This window comes from Hemicordylus capensis, chromosome 9 (assembly GCF_027244095.1).
Source record: "Hemicordylus capensis ecotype Gifberg chromosome 9, rHemCap1.1.pri, whole genome shotgun sequence".
Classification (NCBI taxonomy): Eukaryota; Metazoa; Chordata; class Lepidosauria; order Squamata; family Cordylidae; genus Hemicordylus; species Hemicordylus capensis.
Genome location: NC_069665.1, coordinates 30,493,150 through 30,520,607, shown reverse-complemented (window position 1 = coordinate 30,520,607; position 27,458 = coordinate 30,493,150). Strand labels below are relative to the sequence as shown.

The 27,458-nt window shown below is 52.3% G+C and overlaps 2 protein-coding genes across 2 annotated transcripts; both read left to right on the top strand.

Annotated features, from left to right (window-relative positions):
• Positions 1 to 988: 988 nt before the first annotated feature.
• SNAI3 (snail family transcriptional repressor 3) lies at positions 989 to 7,140 on the top strand. The gene is made up of 3 exons (XM_053271295.1): positions 989 to 1,198; positions 4,802 to 5,404; positions 6,346 to 7,140. Exons 1-3 carry the CDS (start codon positions 1,054 to 1,056, stop codon positions 6,525 to 6,527), a joined length of 930 nt encoding a protein of 309 aa, XP_053127270.1. The 5' UTR covers positions 989 to 1,053; the 3' UTR covers positions 6,528 to 7,140.
• Positions 7,141 to 14,856: 7,716 nt separating this feature from the next.
• On the top strand, positions 14,857 to 27,341 carry MVD (mevalonate diphosphate decarboxylase). The gene is made up of 10 exons (XM_053271424.1): positions 14,857 to 15,283; positions 17,472 to 17,542; positions 18,828 to 18,942; positions 20,616 to 20,789; positions 21,996 to 22,195; positions 22,631 to 22,705; positions 24,092 to 24,310; positions 24,929 to 25,044; positions 25,524 to 25,632; positions 26,049 to 27,341. The coding sequence occupies exons 1-10, from the start codon at positions 15,208 to 15,210 to the stop codon at positions 26,130 to 26,132; spliced, it is 1,239 nt and encodes a 412-aa protein (XP_053127399.1). The 5' UTR covers positions 14,857 to 15,207; the 3' UTR covers positions 26,133 to 27,341.
• The last annotated feature ends 117 nt before the right edge of the window (positions 27,342 to 27,458 follow it).

Below are 27,458 nucleotides of genomic sequence, written 5' to 3'. Positions count from 1 at the left end.
ACAAAAAATAGCTTTTCTTGCATGAAACCATGTTAAGCATGGCTTCAGATCATGGGCTTTCATATTATGCTTATGACACCTTTCACATACATGGTGCTTTACAGAGAATGAGAAGACAAGTCCCTATTGTAGGTCACAATCTAAAAACCACACAGGGGAAACAAAAGGGAAGGGGAGGCATGGGAAAGTGCATTTATATCAAGGTCTCTGCCCTGAGGAGCCTACAATTAAAAGGATATCTTTTTAATACAAAACTCCATTTTTGTCATACTGCTTTTGTTTTGTTCTACGTTAAATACATAACGTGTTTTTTTTTAAGCTGACATAGAGGAAGCCACATGGAAGGATAGAGGCAGAGGCAAACAGTGAAAGCAGATGCAGCAGTTTCAGTTACACATACATAGGCTTTTTTTTCAAGTAAGGCATATGGATCTCTTATGGGGGTAAACTGGCTGAAAATTTCAAAGTTTGCTGGTGGAAACGGATAGCAAAAGAACTGGCTGCTTCTACACACAATGCACTTCAAAGGGTGCAAGTCTGCAGACTTCTAGCCGCAGGTCTCCTGTCAAGGCCTCCAAATCAACACACCCCTGTCAGCCTTCGAGGATGGGGCTGTGTAGCTCAGTGGGAAGCACATCCGCTTTGTTGGCAGAAGGTCCGAGAGGTTCAGTTCTTGGGCGCATCTCCAGGCAGAGCTGAAAACAAGACCCATCTCTGACATCGTGGAGAGCCGCTGCCAGTCCGTGTAGTAGACAACCCCAACCCTGCTGAGCGTTTTGTGCTGGCCACTGCAAGAACAGCGCGCGCCCCGTCCCAGGGAGAAGCGGAGAGAAAGTGTGGGACCCTCGGGAGGAGCAGTCGGAGAGGGACGGAGGGCGGGCGACCTCCCAGCCCCCGGCCGGGGCACAGCACAGCAGCAGGGCTGCTGCCTCCTCCTCCCCGCGAGCCGCCCCTTTGCCCTCGCACACCTGCAGCGCGGGGGAGGCGGCCCAGCGTGCCGGGGAGGCGGCCAAGCCCGACCCCTCGGCCGGCGGTTGGCTCCGCCGGAGGCCCATGGTAATGACCGCGCGCTTTATTGCCCCGGCTCGCCGCTGCCCCCTCGCCGCCGCCGCCATGCCGCGCTCCTTCCTGGTCAAGAAGCCCTCCAGCACCCGCGTGCCCGACTACGGCCGGCTGCTCGAGAGCCGCCGCCAACAAGGTAGGCACCGCGCGGGGAGGCGCTGCGCTTTGCGCCCAGGGCGCACGGCGCGCCGGGCGAGGCATGGCGAGCTCGGGCCGCTCCCCAGCCGGGCGGCTGGTGCTGGTGCTGCTGGTGCTTCTCGCGGCGGCGGGTCCCAGCTCCATCCCGCCTCCTTTGCTCCTGGGCAGCCGGGGAACCGCCACGGCACGCCGGCCTCCTCCGTCCCGCTGCAGCCCCGAGCCGCCTCTCTTGGTGCGCGCTCCATGCGCCCCAGCCGGCAGTGGCGGACTGGGGGAGGCACAATCAGCCCCGGCGTGGGGGTGGGAGGTGGGGGTGGGTTTCCTTTGCGGGACCGCAGGCGCCCTTCCAAGTTTTTGTGGTCCCCCTACACCCCCCCCCCCGATCCCCTTAAGTGGCGCAGCGCGGGAGAAATGCTTCACTACCAAGCAGAAGGTTGGAGAAGCCGCTGCCTGTCTGTGAAGACAATCCTGAGCTAGATGGACCAAGGGTCTGTCTCAGTCTATGGCAGCTTCCTATGTTCCTAAGGTTGCCGGTTCGAATCCCCACTGGTACTATCTCGGGCAGCAGCGATATAGGAAGATGCTGAAAGGCACAATCTCATACTGCGCAGGAGATGGCCATGGTCAACCTCTCCTGTATTCTACCAAAGAACACCGCAGGGCTCTGTGGGCGCCAGGAGTTGGAATCGACTTGATGGCACACTTGACCTTTACACACACACACGGCTGCTCCAAGAACAGCAGGCAGCCCACCAGCCACCCTCACCCTGACACAGCCATGCCCACGCCAGCAGCCAGGGCTGCACACGCCACTTAAACAGATGCAATAAGTCAAGGAGAGTTTCTGCCTGTCATTCTGTGTCTAGCAGCTGCGTGACAGGCAGAAATAAAGTAGGTGGTGTTTCCCCGACATTTGGAGGTTAGAACTTTACCAGTTAAATTCTCTGTGTTGGGTGGAAGATTGGTGTACCATGTTACAGAGTTACCTGTGGCCAGGGCAGCTAAAGGTGCCCCCATCACATGATAAAGATGGTGTGAAGGCTCAGTCCAGTTGTGCACAGCTCTTGAGCGGCTTGGCCAGTCTGGGTTAAGTTAGCAGGATGGCTTTCACACTTGACTTTTTTGTAAACAGATCGAGAATGTGAAAATCCGGAAGGCGTTGTGCAGTTATTTCAAGAATTAGAAGGGCCACCTTCCAGGCAGGGCTCTGTTGGAGTTAAGTTGCTTGTAAGGGTGCGCTCTGCAGTCTTGTGGCAATGAGTCACGTCTTGGCATCTCAACCCCCTGATGTGTATGAATGTTTCTCTTTTAAAATGATTCTGTTTACAAAACTATTTAGAACTGTACCCAAAGCAAGATCAGAGATCAAAAGCTGCCCAGCATATACTGTAGACTCCAATCACTGCATCTATAAGGTTAGACTGATGGTGCATCCGTCACTCACTGCCCTCTCTGAGTCTAAAAAGGCAGAAAGGGAAACAAGAGGCCTAACCCCCTCACCATAACTTACTTGTAGGTATGCTCTGATTGAAATTTACACTCTGGCCAGGAATAAAAACTATTCCCACTTGAACAGAAATGGGGCATTATTCATTCTAAAAGTGGCTATATCATAGGAACATAGGAAGCTGCCATATACTGAGTCAGACCATCGGTCTATCTAGCTCAGTATCGTCTTCACAGACTGGCAGCGGCTTCTCCAAGGTTGCAGGCAGGAATCTCTCCCAGGCCTTTCTTGGAGATGCTGCCAGGGAGGGAACTTGGAACCTTCTGCTCTTCCCAGAGCAGCCCCATCATCTCCTAAGGGGAAATCTCTGAACTCCTTGGAGACTCGCCACTTCTGTTTCCCTCCAGGAGTTAAGCACTCTGGCAATGTGCTTGCAACTGCTCTTTCTGGATGCATTATAAATTAACAACAACAACAACAACAATTGACAATAAAATCCAGCCATCCCAGGTCCTTGGGAAGGACTCAATGTCTGGATAAAACAAACCAGTCAATAACACCTGTCTGACTGTGTAAACAAGAAATAATAATAATAAATAAAACCAAGAAGGCAGCCCATACAGAAAATGGGTTGATCTTTGGGTGTTAGGTGCATGGCCTCTGCTGCTTCACTTATGGCATTGTGGCAAATCCTCGTCCCTGAGTCAGACTCTTGGTCTCTCTAGCTCCGTACTGGCGACTCTGAAGTCTGGCAGCAGCTCTGCAGGGTTTCGGAGAGGACCCTTCCCTGCCTCACCCGAAGATCCTGCCAGGGATAGTTCCTGCGTGCAAAGCAGGTGCTCAGCTCCAGCTTAGTGCTGAATGAGGCTCAATCGCCCTGGAGCCTCCCCCCAGAAGAATGGCTTGATGATGCCTCTCATTGGGGTAAACATCCTGGCACAAACCCCCACCATCTCCACACCTCACTGTAGCTAAGCCAAGTTACCTGAAACGGAGGAAGTGGTGGGAGGTAAGCAGGGGGAGAGAAATGTGCATTTGTTTCAGGTATCTTGGTCTAGTTACAGTGGGGTGTGGAGAGGGTGCCAGGGTCTTTCCAAAAAAGGTGGGTATCACATGGTTGTTCTGGGGAGAAGTTCCAGACAAAGGTATTTAATTTTAATTCAGATTTTGATAAATCTGAAAACATTCCTGTTTGAAGAGTCCTTTAATTTACAGTTTTAAGTTTTAGAGCTTTTATCTATATTTTAAATTGTTCTAATTGTGTTAATGCTTTAATTGTTGTGTTTTAGATTGTAAACCGCCCAGAGATTTGCATATGGGGCAGTAGAGCAAATGGGCCAAATGAAAAAGATAGATAGACAGATAAATGTTTTAAGAATAGTTTTTAGATTGTAAGCCCCTTAGGGCAGGGATCTGTCCTTTTCTGCTTTTGCAAAGCCACAAAGACCTCAATGGTCCTACATAAACAGCCTGATATGATTCACGAGTGTCCTCTGATGCTCCCCCTGCGCCAGGACTGGCAATGTCAGCTGCTAAATGTTGGAAAGGGAGGGGGCTTGTATGTATGTCTGGAAGTGAAGAGTGTAAGAATATTTGATTACTAATATATATTGATTAATTCCCTACAAGCCTGACCTGGCCAAAGCCGGGCTATTAGGGGGCTTGGTCAGCATTTCCCCCCCAAGAGGAGAGCTGGTCTTATGGTAGCGGGGATGAATTGTCCCATTTGCTAAGCAGGGTCCACCCTGGTTTGCATTTGAATGGGAGACTGCATGTGTGAGCACTGTAAGAGAGTCTCTTTGGGGCACGGAGCTGCTCTGGGAAGAGCACCTGCCTACTTGCATGCAGAAGGTTCCAAGTTCCCTCCCTGGCAGCATCTCCAAGACAGGCTGAGAGAGACTCCTGCCTGCAACCTCGGAGAAGCCGCTGCCAGTCTGGGTAGACAATACTGAGCTAGATGGACCAGCGGTCTGACTCAGTATATGGCAGCTTCCTATATCCCTATGCCCACTGCCTAGGAAAGGTCTAGTAGCCAGCCTGGGGCCAGGGCAGACCCCTAGAGGATTCATGACGCCCGCAGCAACCCATAGGCTTGCCAGGGGCTCTCGCAGGTGCCTCTCTCTCCTGACCTGCTGCTTCTTGTGCCTTCCCCAGACCCCAATGGCTCGGGCCACCCGTGGCGGGCGACAGGGCACCCCCTCTGCGTGCCGGATGGCGGGCCTTGCCCGGCGCCCGGCGAAGTTGCCAGGCTACGGGACCGCGGCTCCGTCATCGCCTGCTTGTCCCTGCTGCCGCTTCCCCAGAGCAGCCAGGCCGGAGGAGACCCCGCAGGAGGCACCCGCCTCCCGAGCACTCCGCTCCGAGACAACCAGAACAACCTCAACCTCCCGCCGGCGGCCGGCCTGCCCCCAAGGAGGACTCCCGCCAGCCTGGGCGGCCTGGTGGAGGGAGAAGGGGAGAAGCCGCTGGGGGTTCCGGGCGGGCCAGCCGGGCCCCCGGGGAGGCCGGAGTGCCGCGGCTGTCACAAGGCCCCCCGCCCGCCCTCTGGCCTGGCCCGGGACAGGCAGCCGCGGTGCCCGCTGCAGGCAGCCGCTGCCAGGAAGTATTTGACCTGCAAGTACTGCGACAAGGACTACGCCAGCCTGGGCGCCCTGAAGATGCACATCCGCACGCACACGCTGCCCTGCGTCTGCAAGATCTGTGGCAAGGCTTTCTCCCGGCCGTGGCTGCTGCAGGGGCACATCCGGACACACACAGGTAGGGGGCGCCTTTGTGGAGGGAGGCAACGATGCCGAGAAGAGGAGGGGAGGCGCTCTTTGAAGGTGGGGGGTCTCCCGTGCTTGGGGGTGGGGGTGGAGCTTTTCTGTCCACCGAGCCCTCGGCTGTGCAGAATGTTGGCGGTGGCTGCTTGCGGGTGGGAGAGGTCGTGCCCTTGGCGCATGCTCAGAGGCACCCATTTTATTGGGCGCACTGGGGAGGAGAGCTGGCCTTGAGAGCTCTTTGCGGGTTTTCCAGCGGGGGCCCCTTTGGCAAGAGACCTTCCACTCCAGAGCCCCACGGTGCTGACCTCTGCCCAGCCCTGCACCAGAGAGACGGAGGAGCCCTCTCCTCAGAGCTCAAGAGGCCAAGCCCTGGGAAGGGCGCCACTTCCCAGCACTCTCTGGGCATCCCTTCCAAGACGGCACAGGGGCTCAAGAGGGCTGGTGGGAATGACCATCTCCGCATGGTGCCGGGGAGACTCCGCACAGCAGTCAGCTTCGGCCAAAGCTCCAGACAGGACCAAGAAACGCACTTCAGGTTGATGGAGGCTGCTGCCACTGGCCCCAGGCCAGGCCTTACAATTAAGAATACTAGGAACACAGGAAGCTGCCACATACCGAGTCAGACCATTGGTCTCTCTAGCTCAGTATTGTCTTCACAGACTGGCAGCGGCTTCTCCAAGGTTGCAGGCAGGAGTCTCTCTCAGCCCTCTCTTGGAGATGCTGCCAGGGAGGGAACGGGGAACCTTCTGCTCTTCCCAGAGTGGCTCCATCCCCTGAGGGGAAGATCTTGCAGTGCTCAAAGTCTCCCATTCAAATGCAAACCAGGGCAGGCCCTGCTTAGCAAAGTGGGCAATTCACGCTTGCTCCCACAAGACCAGCTCTCCTCCAGCAGCTTCTCCACTCCTGACTCTCCCCCTCCGGCTGCTCCTTTTCCAGGCGAGAAGCCCTACACCTGCTCCCACTGTAGCCGAGCTTTCGCTGACCGCTCGAATCTCCGGGCGCACCTGCAGACTCATTCCGACGTGAAGAAGTACCAGTGCAGCACTTGCTCCAAGACCTTCTCCCGGATGTCGCTGCTGCTGAGGCACGAGGAGGCCGGCTGCTGCCCGGCTACCTGACAGGGGTTTGTGCTGGCCTCCTTGGGAAACGGTTGCTAGCCAAGAGCGTCTTTGAGGATGGAGAAGAAGCCCAGATCACTCGAGATCCAGAATGTGGAGGCCAGGGTTGCATCTGCTGCAGAAGTCGGGGTTCCCGGCAAGGACTCTGTGACCACACAGTATCTGCTGTTCCAAAGAGTGCCCACCCAGCCTGGCCTCCGGGAGCTGGATCGCTCTCTGATGGGTCAAGGGGGGAAGTGTGCAGCCCTGCAGTCGTTTGGTACCACCTGGCCGCCCTAAGAAACAGCATCCCAGCCTGGCTTTGAATTCCTTGCTGTGGGTGGGTCAGCCTCTTTCCTTTCATGGAGGGGCTTTGTGGATGCATCCACGCTGTGCAGCTTGCAGACTCACTGGCACATCTCCAAGGTCCTGGTTGCTCGGAGCCTCCCACATCCACCTCCCTTGCTAGAATGGCGTGTCCCGAGAAACTGGTCTTTGCATTAAAGAACCCAGTTCGTGTTTGCTACCGTTTCCTCCTGTGTCCTGGCCGGTTCTCTCTGGCCATTCTGCACCTCCGGTTGCTTTCTGGCCACCAGTGTGGGATCTTCCCGGTTCCAGGAGCTTATCTCTGAGTCTCCTTGAAATCAGTCTCTCAGCGGCCCTACGGCCTTCTACTATGAAGAGGGTTTTCCCTGCAAGCTGCAAAACCTGCATGCTTTGGTGGGAGGCCTGATTCGGCCTCACGGGATCCCTGTCTCCACACACCTTCATTCGGGAAGGTCAAAGGAAAAGCCAAGGCCCAGAGAGCGCTTCTTGGCTGCCACGGCCTTGAGCATCTCCTCCTCCTGCCTGCTTCTTCTTCCTCTGTGGCCTGAGGAGGGAAACGGACCATGCCGCATTAAGGCAGAGGCAGGGGAGGCGTCTGCCTGTGGCGGCAAGATCTGAGCAGTGGCAACTTTTGCCGCTCCCCCACTTTTGCCGTGGTGCCTCTCTGGGGGCTGCGCGTAGTGGCTTGCCAAGGGGGTGCCACCAGGCTTGCTCAGCGCTCGGCTCCAACAAGGGAGAGGAAGCGAAATCCAGGGTGATCATCGGGCAGCAAACGGCTGCCTGAAATGAGGGGGAAGAGCTCGCTTGGCTTCTCCAGAGCTGAGCGGTGAGTGAGCCCGATGACTCCCCCTTTGCAAGGGGCAGAAGTTACCGGAGGGGAGGTGCTGCCGGCGGGAGAAATCCTAGATGGGCAGCACTTTGGAAGGTAAAAAGGGGGTACTCCTCCCTCCTTGCCCCCCTCCACCCTCCCTACAGCCAGCCACCGACCCTGTGCCCCATCCTCAGCGGTGATTTTCATAGACAAAAAGGGGGGTTTCCCCTCGCACCCCCCCTCCCCGCGGCAGCAAAACCCCTCTTTGCCTATGGGCAGCAAAGAGGTTAATCCGCCCCTGGAAAGAGGTGGCAGAAGATGGAGGAGGTGCCCGGGCTGGGTCTGTCCTGCAAGCTTCTGGTTTCCTGCAATTCCAGAAGCAGCTTGCAAGAGCCTGTGCGTGTTTGGGAGCTGATGAGCTGCTCTGGATGCAGCCGGCATCGAGCCCAGAGGGCATCCAGGCATTCTCTGTAAAAACAAAACAACCCCCCCCCCAAAAAAAACCCAACCAGGCATTCTTGGTCACAACTTGAGTTTTCCCATCTTCTTCCCTAAAGGTGTCCACAGTGGCATACCAGCAAAGCTACGGAAGAAAAGGTCTTGCACAACATTTAAGGAACAAGCAATCCATTGGCTTGCATGCTGCCGTGGAGGTAGGATTGCCATGTTAAGAACAGGCCGACTGGATCAGGCCCAAGGACTCTGTAGCCCAGCATCCCACTTCCCACAGTAGCCCGCCAGATGCTTCTGTGAAGTCCAGAGGCAAGAGGTGAGGGCCTGCCCCCTCTCCTGCTGTTGCTCCCCTGCAACTGGGATTGAGAGGCATCCTGCCTCTGAGGCTGGAGGTAGCCTGTAGCCATCAAGACTAGGAAGCATATTGATAGACCTGTCCTCCGTGGTTTTTTCTAGGCTCCTTTTAAAGCCATCCAAGCTCATGGCTGCCGCCACATCCCGTGGCAGAGAGTGCCACAGATTAATGATGTGCTGTGTGAACAAGTACTTCCTGTAGTCAATCCTAAATTTCCTGGTCATCCCAGTTGCATGGGATGATCCCTGGTCCTTGTGCGGGGAAGAAAATCGTCTCTCTCCCCACCCCATGCATAACTTTATACACTTCAAGCAAGGAGAGCTGTTTTGGAGCCATGAGGTTAGGGTGGCAAAGCATCGCAATTATAATATTTATAATTTGGGCAGCCTGAACCAGTGTGCATAAATAGGACCCTGAGACTGAAAGGAAGCTGGATTGTAAATTTGTGGGCTATTTTGGGCCTCTGAGTAGCTAAATGGGGCCGCTGCACCTGTCACGGCCAGGGCGCAGGCAGGAAAGAATGTTGCCGCGGCTAAAATCAGCCCAAATGCTTTCCCTCTCGGCTTCTGGCGGCAGATGGAAAAGGCTCCTAAATATAGCGCTGGCCCCACAGCCGAGAGGTGGGGAGCCCAGGCAGGGGGCCAGGCAGCCCACTTGCCAGGACAAGGGAGGGAGAGGGGAGGCGCAGTGAATGAATGAGATTTTCCACTCTCCCTAGGACGGGATGAAGTCGGAAAGAGCCGGGCGCGGACCCTCCATGGTTTCCACAGAGAGATTCTTTTGTCTGCGCTAGGAATTCTCTCGGAGCTGCTTTCCCTCAAGAAAAGCATCCAAGCCCAGATGGGGGCATAGAAGTGCAAACCACGTCCGGCGTTAGGACTGCTCAGCTCTCCGCCCTGACCTCTCGCTACCTCCTTGGCTCTTGCAGGATGGAGGGAATAGCCACCAACCTCATGGGGAGGGGGGAGAGTTAATAACGTACATTACATTTGTGACACATGTACCCTTATTAATAAAGGTAAAGGGTGTCGTTGAGTCGGTGTCAACTCCTGGCGCCCACAGAGCCCTGTGGTTGTCTTTGGGTAGGATACAGGAGGGGTTGACCATTGCCTCCTCCCACTCAGTATGAGATGATGATGACTTTCAGCATCTTCCTGTATCGCTGCCGCCCGATAGAGGTGTTTCCCATAGTCTGGGAAACAGACCAGCGGGGATTCGAACCGGCAACCGGCAATTAGGTTTACCATACCTAATCCATTGTATATACATGCAACCTAATACCTTAAGAAATGTATTCTGAGGGTGCTGTACAAAGAATGCCATGCGATATTCAATAAAAAGTGTCTTACGTGTTAAATGCATCCACCTATTCGAATATTTCACACCCAAAGTGCCTTTAATGGGTACCACTTCTGCCACCTTGGTCATATAAGCCGCAACTCTATTCTAGCCCTCCACTGTCTTTTCATGGCTTCTTAGGACAGCGTTTCCCAACTGTGGTGATGTTGGACTACAACTCCCATCACCCCAATGGCCTTTGTGGCTAGGGATTATGGGAGTTGTAGTCAAACAACATCTGGGGACCCACAGTTGAAAACTCGATCTGAGCAGTTTGCCAGCTTCAACAGCAGTGTAACTGGCAGAAGTTCTACAGGTGGAATTTCCCCAGGCTACTAAATAGCTGAGCCACCTAATGGCGCAGTGGGGAAATGACTTGACTAGCAAACCAGAAGTTGCCAGCCAATTTGTATCCCCGCTGGTGTGTTTCCTAGACCATGGGAAACATCTGTATTGGGCAGTAGAGCTATAGAAATAAGCTGAAAGGCATCATCTCATATTGTGCAGGAGGAGGCAATGGTCAACCACTCCTGCATTCTACCCAAGACAACCACAGGGCTCTGTGGGCCCCAGGAGCCGACACCGACTCGACGGCGCAGCTTTACTTTACCTTTACTACATAGCTATAACTAGAGGGTCAGCAAAAAAGGGTTAAAAATAAATTCACAGCAGTAGCATAAAAATCTATTATTCCATACGTCATCAGTCATCATCATCATCATCATCTTCTATTTCTATACTGCCCTATTTATCAGCTCTGGGCAGTCCACAAAAACAAAACAAAGATATAGTCCATTAAAAACAAAAAAGAGAACTCAAAACGATATAAAACCGTCTAAACAATTCAAAACCCATTTGAAAACTCCGGAAGGCCAGACCAAAGAAGTAAGTTTTATCTTGCATTCTTGAAATGGGTTTTCTGTTTGTGAGAGTTTTTGTGGGCAAAGCACTAGCATGCTCCTCTTTGGGGGGGGGGGTGCTGAAAGGGATGTGGCAGACTCCTGTTTTAAGACAGTGGGTTTTGACGCACCAGGAGACAGAACTAATCTAGGTCCTTAATGTCCACGTTTCTGCAAATGTCCACAGTGCAGGTCTGCCTAGTTAGATCACGCAATTGACGGAGTATATTTATTTCTATCCTTGTGAGCCCACAACTATCGGGAAACGTTTAGGAGCGGAGGGCAGCAGCCTAGCAAGAAGGGCTGTGGGAAATGACCTTGTGCTTGTTCTCCCTCCTTGGGGATGTACACTTTTCCATGGCCTGGCATGATCCTCCTCCGAATATGAGAGAGAGCGCGCACGCGAGAGCAAGCATCTGGACAGGGCTCCCGTCTCAGTTTCTTTCTCCCACAACGAATGGAAAAGCAGCGCTGTCCCCGAAATACCAGCCCCTATAAATAGCCCCCCCGGCCTCTAGCAGTGGAAGTTTCTCTGACGATTCAACCAAGAAGGGCAAGAATAGTGGCGGGTTTCTATCTATGCCCTCTTGGCTGGTCCCCTGCTTGCTATCAATACGCTGCTGGCAGGCGGTAGTGGAACAGGCGCGTCCCCGTCCGTTGCCGCTTTGGATGCTTGGCAGGTGGCAAAACAGACCCTCGGCTGGAACAGGGAGGTCTGAGCTGGCTGGCAGCGTGGGCCTCTAGCCCTACCACCATACCTTCTGTGGAAGACAGGTGTTTCTGCGGAGGCACAGAACTCTTCTCATGCTTCCTCTGCAGACATTACGTGGTATGCGCGTACAAGCGCCTGTACGCAAGTTCATGTTTGCGGGGTGAACGAGTGTACACACATTCGTTTTAAGAGCAAACGTGGGTGCTGACCCCCTCCAACGCAGGGTATAGGAAGTGGCTCAAATCACGGCATCTCCATTTGAAGGCTCTCAGCGATCAGGTGCTGGGGAAGAGTTCTGCCTAGAAGAACTCTGCCTCCCTTACACCTGCTCAAACAGATCAGGCAGAGACGTTGCTAGGTACTTCAAGGGCTTGGGGCTTGGGCCCACCGTCCCCCTTTGATAACGACACTTAATCACATCGTCCCATTAGAGACTTAAGATTAACGCCTCTAATATCATAATACAGCACCTGTGAAGGTGGAATCAGCAAAGAGTGAGGTGAGGCCTCACTTCTCTCTCTCCCCGCCCCCCAAGCTCTGTGCAGGTTGCTCTTGTCAGGTGGGGAGTTTGACTGGGGCGGTATACCGGTCAAACGGCAATGGAGGTGTCTCAAGGCAAGCTCAGGGAGTTGCTCTGCTACCTACGAACATCTTCATTGCTGTGCTTCCTTTCTGGAAGAGGTCTTGGAGGAGGGAGATCGTTTTTTGAGATTCAGGGCTCTGGGCAATTCATGGGGGCCCCGTGCCCCATAGGCCATCCCCTAATGACACCACTGAGATTAGGGGTGGTCAAGTACTCCAGCTGTTGCTGCACTACAACTCCCATCACCCCCTGCCACATTTTATTCCCATGCAGGACACATTTTATTCCAAGGCAGGTTCACCTGGCTTCATCACTTTGTTCTTTTAGATGCCAGGTAAAGACCTTTTTGTTCACCCAGGCCTTTTAAATCCGGGTTTTCAGATTTGATCTGATTTTTAACGAATTGTAAAATGAGTTTTAAAGCAATTTTGTATTGTATTTTCTTTTCACCTTGTTTGTTTGTTATGATTTGATTGACTGATTCAGTGCCGTCAAATCGGTGTCGACTCTTAGCATGTGCATTGACTTCTGATTGTGGAGGATTTTTCTGAACGAGTGATCCAGCCAAAGGCAGGTGGGTGGGTGTGGCATTTTTATCCCACCCTAGTGAATCAAAATGGATATATTTATCTTGGAGACCAGGAGCATGATGTCTCTCCAACAAAGAGATCTGTGGAATAGTTTCCACGGTGAGTGGCTGGAAGGTAAAGATATGGCTCTCTCCTAACACCCGTCACGTGAATGAAGGTTCCATAACATTTGCTGTTCACATTTCACAGCAAACTGCGCAGATCTGCATGTTGAAGACTCCATGAACCAAGATTATAAATATTCTGCTGAGACAAGTCTCGGCTCTCTCCGCGGGAACATTCTTTCTTTAAAAGAGGCGGGGATTTGGTTTCTGTGGGTCATGCGATACCTTGTGCTAGGCCTTGTTAAGCCTTTGTTTGCATTCCATAGGCTACACACAAGCTGTTCCAGCCAATAGTCGAGGTGCTCACTAACGGCGGGGGGGGGGGGGGACTCTCAGCCACAGAATGTTATCAAACAGTGTAACTTCTATGAGGGAAGTGAAAGGTGTTGAAAAATAAAATGGATTATGGAAAATATGAATTTGACTTTTTTGCTCGGAAATTCATAGGGAGGAGAGAAAGCCTGGGAATCCTATCACACACAATCCAAAAAGTTTGTCTCAATTCTATTTAAAACCCAAAATGTACTACAGACTGTCCAACATACTGAAGTGATACAGACAAGGCAGCAATGGAGCCAAGTCAGGGATGGATGTGGGCTGTGGTCATGGAATATTATTGAAAACTTCTTATTGCATTTAATATCCTGGAGGACTACGGCTGCAATTATTTGCAAACCTATGTGGGCTCTGTCAGGTCTGTTCACATTTGAACAGGATCTGGGTTCTCCGGTTCCTTGATCAAGGTCTTGCTCTTTTGATTGCTGAATGGAAGAATTCCAATATCTGGATTATGAATATGATTAAGGCCTATTGTTTTTCTGAGTTCAGTTAGCTGTCTGCAGCTCCCATCATGAGACAAACTTGATTGATTGATTACGTGCCGTCAAGTTGACTCTTAGCAACCACATAAATAGATTCTCTCCAGGATGATCTGTCTTCAGCTTGGCCAATAAAGGTAAAGGTAAAGTGTGCTGTTGAGACGATGTTGATTCCTGGTGCTCACAGAGCCTTGTGGTTGTCTTCGGTAGAATACAGGAGGGGTTTACCATTGCCTCCTCCCGCACAGTATGAGATGATGCCTTTCCGCATCTTCCTATGTCGCTGCTGCCCTATAGTAGACTATGGGAAACATACCCACTGGTAAGGATGGTAGTCTGGGAAACATACCAGCGGGGATTTGAACCGGCAACCTCTGGCTTGCTAATCAAGTCATTTCCCCGCTGCGCCATTAGGTGGCTGCCAATAGAGATGTTTAAATCAATGGGTTCGTAGCTCAGTGACAGGACACCTGCTTTGCATGCAAAAGGTCCTGGGTTCAGTTCTCAGCACCTCTCCCAGGTAGTAGGGCTGAGACTGGGAGAAACCTCAGAGTCCAGAACCGTGGAGAGCTGCTGCCAGTCAGAATGACCAAGGATCCGACCATGACTTGCACATTGCCTTTTCCAAAAGGGGGGAGATCTATAGGGTTGCCAACTGTCCCTCGTTACACAGGATGTCCCTGATTTCAGGTATGAAATGCTGGTCCCTAAAGGGACAGCATTTGTCCCTCATTTATACAATAGCATATAATAATTCAGTTACATGGATGTCAATGAGACTCAGGCGCTTGATTGCCACTGCATACCCCTCCCAGCCCCCCGTACAAACGTGTGTCCCTCATTCTGGCAATGAAATGCTGGCAACCCTAGGGGAGAAATAACCCTCAATCCATGCGCCTGAGGGTCACCAGAAGACAGGTAGGGAAGATCTGCATTTTGTAGAGTTTGCAGCCTTCGCGCGCCCTCTAGTGTCTTTCCTAACGGATACGCGAGATGCAAAACTAAGTTGGTCCAGGGATATTTCATTTTATCTGTTCTAGGACAATGCAGCCAAGATACTAAAAAAAACAACCCAGAAAAGACCTGGTGCAACCTCATAGCCTGTCTTTCTGCCCACTTTTCTCCCCCTGGACGTTTAACTCCTTTAGTGCTCTGCTATCTATCCCACTAAGCGCAGGCGGGGAAAACCCCACGACTGAATTGTACCACTGCCTCTAGTGTCATGGCCGCCACAGGTCTCTGGGAGGGACGCGCGGTGGCGCACTGTGCAACGGCTTTATAGGCCCGGGTCGGAAATCATCCCTCTCCTAAAGGGTTCCATGCCTCTGAGGAGGAGGAGGAGGAGGAGGAGGTGCTGGGGGATGGATGGGGAGAGCGAGGAGGCTGCTCTTCCGACGCACTCTATTGGCTGAGAGTAGCAACTGGAGGAGGCGAGGCTGGCCCTGATTGGGCCGGGCTGCAGCAGCTGGTGCTTCCCTGGCCAATCCTGGGGAAGGCAGCTGTGCAGGGCAGGCGCACGTGGGAGGCTTGCAAGCTCGCCTCCCGCACTCCTTGCAACTGGGGCAGAGGGCGCTCCCTGGGCGGGCAAGAACGGCTAGGAGCCTCCCAGGGGGAGAAAGACAGGGTGCGTCTCTGACCGTTCTGCAGCTGCAGCTCCAGCTCAGCGGCAGCCCCTCTTGGCAGCTCCAGCCAGCCTCCCTTCTCCTCCCGCATGGCTGAGGCAGACAAGCCCGCCTTGTCCGTCGTGACCTGCACGGCGCCTGTCAACATCGCCGTGGTCAAGTACTGTGAGTATCTCGCCTTCTGGGTTGCTGCCGCCAAGTTCCTCCCCGCCTGGTCCTGCAGCCCGCAGCCTCTCCCGAGGGGCTGCCACTGGCTTTAGGAGTGGTGGGGTCTGCCCAAACAAAGGGGTCTGCGGAAGGAGGGAGGGGCTGCTGCCGCTCAGTGGAACGAGGGCATCTGCTCCTCTGCACCCACCCTGCCCCCTCGCACAGGGCTTCCCAGGTGTTGGGGACTACAACTCCCAGCACCCCCAGCTGCAGTGCCCTTGTGGCTGGGGGTGATGGGAGTTGTAGTCAGCAGCATCTGGGAAGCCCTGTGCGAGGGAACACTGCAAGTCTGCAATGCATGCAGAAGCGGGTCCCGGGTTCCGTTCCTGGCAGCATCTCCTCCACAATTGCAAGGATGATCCCAGGGAGCGAGATTGGGGGAGGCAGAATCCAGTCTGGCTCCGGGGAGAGTTGCCAGAGTAGTCAGTACTGGCCGGGCTAGAAGATGGGCAATTGTTCTAGGACAAGGCCCCCTTTATATGTGCGAGCTCTTGGGCTGGCGGTGGCTGGCTATGGCTAGCTCGCTGACAGCAGCCCTGTTTTGCATCTGTTTCAATCCCTGCCAGCATCTCCAGTTAAAAGCATTCCAGGTGGTAGAGACCGCTCTCTGCCTGAGAGCAGGTCTTGGAGACTGCTCTCTCCAAGAGATGCTGCCAGTCAGAGTACAGGATACTGGGCTGGATGGTGTAACTCAATAGCGGGGGGGGGGGGAGGAAAGGTTGTACCGTCGAGTCGGTGTCAGCTCCTGACAACCATAGAGCCCTGTGGTTGCCTTGGGTAGAATACAGGAGGTGTTTACCATTGCCTCCTCCCATGCAGTATGCGATGATGCCTTTCAGCACCTTCCGATATTGCTGCTGCCCAATATAGGTGTTTCCCATAGCCTGGGAAGCATACCAGTGGGGATTCGAACCGGCAACCTCTTGCTCCTTAGGCAGGTTGCTTTCCCACTGCACCATTAGGTGGCTTCAGTAGATGGCACATTCATATATGCTCATAAGAAGGGTTAATGAATTAAAATGTGTTAACAGTCTAAGATCTGGGAGATTCTGGATTCTGGTTGTAAACTGCCCTGAGCCATTTTGGAAGGGTGGTATATAAATTGAATAAATAAATAAATAAATAAATCTGATTTACATTTTTCACTCCTTATACACGAAGATTAGATTTAGAAAGGAAAAAGAGATGTGCTTTCCCTTTTCTCGTTACTTTGCTGCAGTGTAATCGTGTCTTCTTGTTGTCGGGTTTCTTTACAGTCTACCTACAGTCACCATCAGATTAGGAAATGCAACAATATACTCTTGTATTCACAGGCACCTTTAAAAGGACCAGTTTTGGTGTAGGCATGCAAACTGTTGAATTATCTACACGCAAGACTTTTCTGCTCTTGCACCAAAGGAAATTCTGTGTCTTGCAAGATGTTCTTGGCAATAAAGAAGCATTACAGTATCAAGGGAGGAGCAGTTTCATAATGGTGGCCTCTGTATGCCAAATATAGTCCGCAAGGGCGTGCAGAAGAAATATATTAGCCCATTAATTACTCCCCCATTGTGGAATTCCAATGCAGATAGATGGCATGGTAGTTCAGTCATATGAAATTGTGCCTTTCCAAAATGTTTGGAAATATTTTGTTTTTCCAACTTTGTTTTAGCAATAACAGTTGTTGTTTTTAAAACTATGTTTTAATAAGGGCAAGTTCTAAATAAGACCCAGTTTCTTGCAGGTGGGCTCTACATTTAGATAAGCAGCACTAAGTAGGCTTAGCTGAAAGCCAGCTCCACTGAAGATGTCTTCTGAGTAAATGCGTGCAGGATCAGGTTGTAAGTGGAATATCCTGTTTTCCACCCCCTTTGCCCCCTAAAACATTTATATAGTACAGACAGCCAAATTAGCAAATTATAAGTCAGGACAAGGAGGCGTGATGAGTGGCAGCAAATGACAGGCTTCTCTTGCATCTCTTATCCAGTCCCCTCTCTTGGAAACAGAAACAGCAGGTTGGACTAGCTCTGTCGAACTCCAAGACTGATAATCTTGGAGTATCAAGCCACAGGCTAGCACAAGGATCTGCTTGCAGATGGGACTCTGTTGCTCAAGCCTGTGTGTGTGTGTTTCCCCCCCGGTACTAACAATGTCTTCCTTCACCCAGGGGGGAAACGTGATGAAGAGCTGATCTTGCCTATCAATTCTTCTCTTAGCATCACCCTGCACCAAGATCAGGTTAGTACAAGACAATAATATGTCTCTTGTTTTGTTTGCAAAACGGAACAGGAAGCTGAGGTTATTTTGGCTGCTACAAAAACAATATTGTTAGCCAGAGAATCAGTGTCAGCATGTTGTGTGATTTAGGGGCATTTTTACTAGCCTCCCTGGATTACTTGTCCAGGGATTGAGAACTATAGAATGAACAAATAAAGATGGCACCTGTCTACTTCAGATTTTTATTTATTTTATTTAGCATATCTGTACACCGCCCAAAAGGCAAGTCTCTGGATGGTTTACAACATAACAATAAAAACAAGTAAAAAGGTTAAAATATTACAACAATTTTAAATTTAAAATGTTAAAACTATTAAAAACACAATTAAAACAGTATCTAATTAAAAGAGCGGGTGAACAAAAAGTGTCTTGACTGTCTTTTTAAAAGTTGTCAGAGATGGGGAGGCTCTTATTTCAGCAGGGAGCACGGTCCAATGCCTCGAGGCAGCAACAGAGAAAGCCCGTCCCTGAGTAACCACTAGACGAGCTGGTGGCAACTGCCGATGGACCTCTCCTGATGGTCTCACTGGGCGGTGTGATTCATAGCGAAGATGTTCTCTTAAATACCCAGGGCCCAAGCTGTTTAGGGCTTTATAGGTTATAACCAAAACATTGTATTTTGCCTGGAAACTTATCGGTAACCAGTGTAGATCTTTTAAGACAGTAGTGATATGGTCTCTCCGAGATGACCCAGAGACCAGCTTGGCTGCCGCATTCTGGACCAACGGCAGTTTCCCAACTATATACAAAGGCAGTCCCACATAGAGCGCATTGTCTGGATCACAGTCAAGTCGGGATCCCCCCTGCTCATTAAGATCTTCTGGAGAGGTCAGTGTGAGGTTGCCCCCAGAACGTTTGGTGGCAGCTCAGAGTCAAGCCTTTTCTATAGCTGCCCCCAGACCCTGGAACAAACTCCCTGTTGCTTTAAGAGCTTCACCATCTCTAGCTGCCTTTAGAGGCACACTAAAGACACATTTATTCAACCTAGCTTTGGTTAGCTATAAGTCAGCTTTGCTGTAGCTACTGTTATTCAAAACTATTTTTTATCTGCTTTGATGGTTTGCTTTTAACAGTGGTTTGGGTTTTGTGTAAATGAGATGCCCATTTTTGGCTGTATAGAAATGTAATAAATAAATAAATACATAAAAGTCATGATATAATATGAAGCGATTCTGTGGCTGTAGTCCTGCAGATAGATGGTCTCTGGTACTCCTTTTTCACCTTGAAACTGGTGGTTCTGTTGCAGCTCAAAACCACCACCACTGCTGCCATCAGCCGGGACTTCAAAGAGGACCGCCTCTGGCTGAATGGCCAGGAGGATGACATTGGACACCCTCGCCTCCAGTCCTGCCTGCGGGAGGGTGAGTGGGAGGCCAGAATGTGCTGGAAGTGCCCAGAAGGATCAACAGAATGTGGCAGCCAGATTGGTCTGTGGGACCACACGAAGAGACCACATCACACCGATTTTGAAAGAATTGCACTAGCTGCCGATATGTTTCCGGATGAAATACAAAGTGCTGGTTATTACCTATAAAGCCCTTAATGTCTTGGGCCCAGGGTTTTTAAGAGAGTGCCTTCTTTGTCCTGGCCCCTGCCGCCTGTTATGATCTTCTGGAGAGATCCAGTTATGGTTGCCGCTGGCTCCTCTGGTGGTGACCCATGGTGGCTTTCTCTGTGGCTGCCCCGGGGCTTTGGAATACGTTCCCCTCTGAACTAAGAGCATCTCTGTTTGTTTTCAGGAAGACCCTCAAGACTCAACTGTTCTCACAGGCTTTTAATTAGAATGAATTTTAAAAATTTCTTTTAAGAACTGTTTTAGGCAATTGTTTTTATTGTGTTTCATGGATTTTTAATCTGTGTTGACTTTTTATATTGTGTTAAATTTTGGCCCTGGCCTCTGGGTGTTTAAGAGAGCGTCGTCTTCACTATGAGCCCCGCCGCCCGTTGAGGTCATCTGTGGAGGTCCGTCTCCAGTTACCACCAACTCATTTGGTGGCTACACAGAGACAGGCCTTCTCGGTTGCTGCCCCGAGATTGTGGAATGCGCTCCTTGCTGAGATACGATCCTTCCCATCCCTGGCAATTTTCAAAAAACACCTGAAAACTCATCTTTTCGCCCAAGCTTTCTCAGCTTCCTAAAAAACTTTAGGTTTTAATCTCTGGTTTATTTTTAAATTGTTTTAAGTTTTTTGTATATGTTTTTAGCTTGTTTTATACAATTGTTAACCGCCCAGAGACTAACGTTTGGGGTGGTGTACAAATTTGATAAATAAATAAAATAAATTTTGTACACCACCTAGAGTTGTCCATGTCAGGCAGTATAAAAATGTGATAAATAGACCTGCATTGACAAGGCCCAGATGCTTCTGCTCCAGTGGGGTGTGGCGCGGGAGGAGTTGGCCACCAGAGGCCAAACCTGGATGGTTCGTTTTCCAGAGAGAGGAGCTCTTTCTGCAGCGTGTAGGATGTGTAGCAGTGGGCTTCCTCGCTTGGAAGGCAGAGTCGGGGCCCTCAGGAGGACAGTTTCCAGATGATCCTTCGGGAGCTGTGCACTCTCCCGTTTTGAGATCGTGTGCCGTGAGGCAAATGGCCGGGTCGGAGGGGGAGGAAAGGAGTGTCTGGGAGAGAGGAGCTGCAATGTCTTACTCCGCTCTTGTGCCCAGCTCTATTGAGGCAGGAACTCCAACTCCAGTGTCCAACTCCGCTCCTCTCTCCCAGACGATCACTGCCTCCCCCTCTGACCTTGCCGTTTCCCTCACACACGGTGGTCACAACACGGGAGAGGGCGCAAAAGCTTCCGAACGGGAGCAGCACACTTGTCCTGCCCTTATAATCATGTTAACTGCCTTGCTCTCTCTCAGCCTAGCCTGCCTTACAGAGGTGGTTGTGAGGATAAAATGCGGGGAGGAGGGATCATGTATACTATTCTGAGTTCCTTGGAAGGAAGATGGGATAAAAAGGCAAGCAGTGAGCTGGCCTCGGTTTCCAGGGATGTGTGGCCTCCTTCCTCTCACAGCCCCCCTCTCTCTTGCAGTCCGCCGTCTGGCTCGCAAGCGGCGTAGCGCCAATGGCAGCGGTGGTGACGATGGCAGCAGCCGTGGTGACCCCCCACCCCTCAGCCTGGCCTACAGAGTCCACATTGCCTCGGAGAACAACTTCCCCACGGCGGCTGGGCTGGCTTCCTCCGCGGCTGGGTACGCCTGCCTGGGTGAGTAGGGGAGCTCCTGGTGGCTCTTAGTGGTCTCTTCCTCCCCCCAGCCCTCCAGCAGCTCTGTGGATGTTGCTTCCGTGTTCAAAGGGGTGCCCGGGGAGGAGAGTTGTGGCTGTGCAGGGGGAAACTTGGGATGGGGTTGAGAGAGGCTAAATGGTTGTGCATGTGGAACAGGGCCTTCTTGGTTGTTGCCCCCAGACTCTAGAATGCTCTCCCAGTGAGTATCCACTCTTTGACATCTGTGGCTGCTTTAAAAACAAACAAACAACTAAAGACTTTTTTATTTGTTCAAGCTTTTACTCCTTAGGAACTGCCAGGTTTCTCAGCTTTTCTGCTTCTCTTTATCTTTTTTTTAAAATGGTGGTTGGGTTGTGGTGTGTTTTTTTGTGTGTGTCTTTGGTTGTTATTATTTTAACTGATGCTTTTGGCAGTGTGTTAACTGATTTTAGTATTTTAGAGTGATTTTTATGCAGTTTTATCGTGCATTAATTTTTGTAAACTGCCTTAGGATATGTTTGTATGAAAGGCGATATAGAAATTGAACCACAGATAGGGAGGGAGGGAGGCAGAATGGTGGGATATGGCTCAGGACCATTGATGGGCAGTAGAAGCAGAGCTTTGCAGAATGGCCGCCTTAGTCGCTACTCTTGCCTGATCACCTTCTCAGCCACGCCACCCTCTTCGCCTCCTGCCTTTCCATATAAAAGGGGTGTGTGTGGTGGGGAGGGGACACATGAATCCCCCAAGCTGGAACAATTGGCTGCCAAATTTGGAGAAAATGCAAGCAAAAATTATCAAATTTTGCATGGGCCAGAGAAGGCCAGCAAGTTAATAATGACAAAGTTATTTGTAACGTGTGTGTCTGTCTGTCTGTCTGTCTGTCTGTCTGTCTGTCGCAACAAAAGATATAGCACATGTGTGTTTGCTATTGGGGACATTCTGATCTGAAGTTTGAGGACTGAATTCATGAATATTTTGCTTTCCAGATGAATGAAGCAATACTGTGCCGTGAATGAGTAATGAGAACGGAGTGGTGGTTGATTAATGGTTTGCAGGGAGAGATGTAATTATGTGTAAACTGTGTGTGCTGGTGAGATGTAGCTGAGATCAAGCAATAGCTCTCCTAATGGAAACTGTGGCTGTGCTGGGACCCTCCCCACGAGCCCGAGGCCTGAGCCCAGCCCCTTCTCTTTGGCGTCCTAGTCTACACGTTGGCCAAGCTCTACGGCGTGGAGGGCGAGCTCTCTGAAGTGGCCCGCCAGGGCTCAGGAAGCGCCTGCAGGAGCATGTTTGGGGGCTTCGTGCAGTGGGTGATGGGGCAGCAAGCCGACGGCAAGGACAGCATCGCCCTGCAGGTGGCGCCGGAGACACACTGGCCCGAGCTGAGGGTCCTGATTCTGGTGGTGAGTGAGCAGCGTCAAGGGAAGTGGTGATGGCTCGAAGAGGGACTCGGACCAATTCATGGAGGGCAGGTCTATCCATGGCTACTAGTCTAGTGGCTATAGGACGCCTCCAGCCTTATCGAGGCGAGATGCCTGTGACACCAGTTGCAGGGGAGCAAGAGCAGGAGAGAGGGCCTGCCTTCATCTCTTGCCTTCATCCCAGAGGCATCTGGTGGGCCAGTGTGGGAAACAGGCTAGAGAGGCCTTCTTGGGCCTGATCCGCTAGGGCTCTTCTTATGAAGCAGATGGGAGCTGCCATGTTGCAAAGGATTTCGGGCCATGGTGCGGTGCCCCCAGAAGCTCTGGCAGGCCCTGGTTTCGGGATGTTGTGATGCCGCTTTCGGCAGGAGCCCTGACCTGCTTTCTCTGCTCTTCTCCGTCACCCTTCCTTGACAGGTGAGTGCGGAGAAGAAGCCGGTGGGCAGCACGGCGGGGATGCAGACCAGCGTGAAGACAAGCCTCTTGTTGAAGGTAATGGCCAGTGGTGGGGTTGCCTGCTGGCCACGGAAAGGCAGGTTCCCCACTAAGGCCGCAGAGGTGGGTGTGTGTGTGTTGCTCTGAAGTCTTGGAGAGCTGCTGGCAAGCCGTGTCGACCGTGCTGAGCTAGACGGACCAAGGCTCAGACTCGGCAGATTCATACGCTTCTTTGTGAGGAAAGGCCGTATCCCACTGGCAGAGCATCTGCTTGGCATGCAGGAGGTCGCAGGATCAACCCCTGCGAGCTCCAGACAAAGGCCCCTTCCAGAAACCTTGGAGAGCTGCTGCCAGTCATTGAGGATGGTCCTGAACTAGATGGACCAAGGACTCTGTATACGGCAGCTTCCGACATTCATCTCTGAGCGATCGGATTGTGGCTTGAAGGCCAACAGCGGCCGTCCTTACTGGGTGCCTTTGAATTCTACGGTTCGGAGAGAGTGAGCGGTTTTTCTGCTTACTGAGCAAAGAGGCAGCGTTTAAAAGTGGCGATTCTTTTACAGTTAGCAGGGGAGAGCAACTGGCCCTCTCCAGCCCCGGCGCAGCATTCCTCCAGTGGCTGGTAGTTGCTGGTAGTCTACCTCTGTTTATTTTTAGACTGTGAGCTCCTTTGAGACAAGGAACCACATTATTTATGGTTTAATAATAGATCGGCTGCTTTGAGCACCTTTGTTGATATTCATACCAGTTTGTTTATTAAAAGATTTAATACACCGCTCAATCCACAGACTCAGGTGTGTACAAAACAGCATCCGAGACTTAAAAAGAACGAAAGAAAGAAAGAAAAATGGGGGGGGGGGGATTAAAGGGCAAATGCCTAGTGGAAAATAAATGTCTTCAATAAGGATTTAAAGGGTGAAAGGCAGAGGCAGACTGAATCTGGGGTGGGGGGGAAGAGAGATTTCTCATTTCTCATTCCTCTCTGCTGGAGGTTTTCTAAACCACCTGCCCTTCTTCTGCCATTTCCATGAATTATCCTGTCAGGTGGAATCTAGGAAGCGGCCATATCCTGAGTCAGACCCTTGGTCCATCTAGCTCAGTATTGTCTACCCAGACTGGCAGCGGCTTCTCCAAGGTCGCAGGCAGGAATCTCTCTGAGCCTTAACTTGGAGATGCTGCTAGGGAGGGAACCTGGAACCTAGATGCTCTTCCCAGAGCAGCGGCTTCATCCCTTGATGAGAATCTCTTCCAGTGCTCACACTTCTAGTCTCCCATTCAAATGCAACCAGGGTGGGCCCTGCTTAGCTAAGGGGACAAGTCATGCTTGCTGCCACCAGACAAGCTCTCCTCTAAAGCTAAAGGGTGGGTTTGGGGAGGGTCTGTCCTGGACCCAGCTCCTTCCTTCCTTCCTTCCTTCCTTCCTTCCTTCCTCCTGCCTTCCAGCACCGTGCCGAGGCTGTGGTTCCCGAGCGCATGGCCCAAATGATCCAGCATGTTCAGCAGTGCAACTTCGAGGGCTTCGCTGAGCTCACCATGAAGGACAGCAACCAGTTCCATGCTACCTGCCTGGACACTTTCCCCCCCATCTTCTACCTCAACGACACCTCCAAGCAAGTGATCGCCCTGGTGCATCGCCTCAATGCGCACTACGGCAAGACGAAGGTGGGAGGGGGCAGCGGTGCTGGGGGGGGGAGACAGCTGTGGTGCTTGGAGGGTGTGTGTGGGGGGGTGGGGGGGTGGTGTGATCGTGCAATCCCAGGGCAAGGCTGGGAATCCTTGCTTTGGAAAAGGACTCTCTGGGATGTGTCTACAAGACGAATCTTTACTGGGAAATGTCACCACAAGGTGATAAAATCCTGTCGCTTTGATCGAAAGGCAAAACTAAGCATGGCTTGGGGAGAATGGACAGAATGAGAAGTTCTGGGTTTCCTGCCTGCTCCCTTTCTCATAACCCTCTAATGCAGAATCATTGAGCAAAGTGGATTGGCAGGAGATTCAGGGCAGGCAGAAGAGAGGCTTATTAGAGTGGAGAGGGTGGACAGAGAGAAATCCCCCCCCCCACAACACTAGAACCGTTGGCACCCCCCAGCCCCTTCCTCTCCCCAGGGCTATGAATACCTTTTCAATTAATGCAGGGGCTGGCCACCTTGGCTCTCCAGCTGTTGTTAACTACAACGCCCATCATCGGCAACCCCAACAAATTCAACAGCGGCCTGAAGAGCCAAGGCGACCGGCTCCTGAATCAACGGGGGCTTTGCTGACCCTTGGCCCTGCTTGCAGGTGGCCTACACTTTTGACGCCGGCCCCAACCCAGTCCTGTTCACCACGGAGGACACGATGGACGAGTTGGTGGAGGTGGTGAGACGCAGCTTCCCTCCGGAGAATAACGGAGGCCAGTAAGTGAGCCCGGCCAGTCGGACTTTGGGGAGGGGGCCGTAGCTTGGGGGCAGAGCATCTGCTTGGCGTGCTGGGGGTCTCCGGCTGAGACCCTGGCAGCAGTGCCAGGTAGGGCTGAGAGAGACTCCTGCCCGGAACCTTGGAGAAGCCGCTGCCAGTCAGTGTAGACCAAGGATTCTCAACGTTGGGTCCCCAGATGTTATTGGACTTCAACTCCCATAATCCCCAGCCCCAGTGGCCTTTGGTTGGGGATTATGGGAGTTGAAGTCCAATAACATCTGGGGACCCAACGTTGAGAATCCCTGGTGTAGACAATCCTGAGCTGGAGGGACCTAGGGTCTGACTCAGTGGAAGGCAGTTCCCTATGTACTGGTGACTGTTGGGCCATGGCGCTGTGGAGGGGAATCGTCTGTGGGTTGGGGAGCAGGAGGGCTGCAGACTCTCAGCTGGTGCTTCTTTTTCTCTGCACTGCCCCCAGATTCCTGAAAGGTCTGCCGGCGAAAGCAGCCTCGCTGTCTGAGGAACTGGTATCGGCGGTGGTGAGGGATCCCATGCCAGGAGCCATCCGGTACCTGCTGCTCACCAAGGTACGGATGGGTAGAGTGGCATCTGCCTCCAGAGCCCTGCGTGAGGCTTTGACCCTGTCCACAGGCTGTGAGGACCCTCTTTCCATCCTTTACCCAGACGCCTCTGCTTCTCTGCCTTCGCCTCTCCTCTCCACTCCTGGCTCAAAGTACCTCCTCTTTGCCCAGCTTGTAAATCTGTGTTTTGCAGAATCGTTCCTCATTATTCCTCGCCTCCGCCTCTCTCCTGGGCTGCTGCTCCCTTCCTCTGAGTCCCAGAAAGGGCAAAGCAGAGAGTGAGCCAATGCCGTTTTGTCCGCACTGGGATTTCCACCGTTCTGGTTGTTCGTCCATCCCCGCCGCGCCTACCTGCTTTTCTAGCTTTCTGCAAACTCAAGAGTTCAGGACTGCATTAATGCAGGCTTTTGCTCCTCTTCCAGCCTGGACCGGGGCCACTACTAGTGGAAGACGCAAGCTGCCATCTCCTGGGAGCGGACGGGTTACCCCGAAGCAGCAGCAGCTGAGCAAAGAGGCTCCCTGTCCTTGTGGGGGCTGCAGCTGGATCCGAGGCCGAAGATTTGTGCAGGAAGCAGCCCCCTTAAACACCCCCCCCCACAAGATGGGTGTGCAGAGGAGAGGCTGTCTCTTTAAGGGAACTGGGAAAGATCTGGTGGTTATTGGCATGGGGAGTTGGTCTGGCCTTTCTTTTATGGGTGGCGGCGGCTGTTCTTATCAGGGGCTCCTCTGAGCCCAAATCTTCCTGGGAAGCTTCCTCTCACTTGGTGCCTTTTCCTGACCTTTTCTGGGGGTTGGGATTGCTCCCCTGTAGGAAAGGGAGGCTCAGCGGTAGAGCGCAGTTGGGCCATTGCCGGTGGACCACCGAGTGCCTGCTGGGTGCTGAGATCGGGGGTGGCCCTTTCATGAGGCAAGGAGTGGCGGTCCCCCTCAGACGCCAAGAGGGCAGCAAGATGCCACACACACCCCAGAGCAGCTCTTTGGACTGATCTGGGCCTTGCACACTTTGAAAAGGGGCTGGCCCCCACCAAGGGGTCGTGAGGCAAGGCGGCATCGGTGCCTTGTCCCAGGTGCTGCAGTGCCGAGAGCTTCCCCGGCTGGGATTCTTGCAAAGAGAGCCAGACTGACAGACTCTGGCCTGCAAGCACCTCTTCTGCTCTGAAGCCAGAGGCTGCGCTCCGGGCCGCCAAGGCCTTTAATGGTGGAGAGAGCCTAGGAATGCACTCCCACTTGGTGACTCTCCAGCGCCTGCCCGGAGAGCCCCCCTTCCACCCATTTGGCCCCAGCCCTAACCTGCCCTCCCCCATTGCCTTGGAATAGGGTTCCCCAACCTTGGGCCCCTGGATGCTGTTGGGCTGTGGCTCTCCTCATCCCATTGTGGCTGGGGATGATGGGAGTAGTAGTCCATCAGCACCTGGGGCTACCAAGCTGAGGACTCCTGCTGCCTTAGGCGGCCCCTGTCAACTTGCAGGAGAGAGACTCCGGGCCGGCTCCATCAGACAATGCCGTTGTGGCTGCAATTCAGCAAGTCGGGAATCCAAACGACTGTGCCGGCTTCCTCTGGCTCTCTGCGCTCTTTCTCACCGTTGCCCAGTTCCTGCCATTCTCTTTGGCTCAAAATCCCACTTGCGGTTCTTCTCTACAGTTTCAGTTTCATTGTCGTGGTTGTCATTTTTAATGGAGGGTTTTATTAAAAAAGAAAAGAAGAAAGTGATGTCATAAACTGTGTTTGTGCTGTCCTCTTTTTATGGCTTCTCTTTTCTTGGCAAACAGATGTGCTGTTTCATTGCCTGTGGCAACCTGATTGGAAGCAACCCACCTGTTGGGCCCCAGCT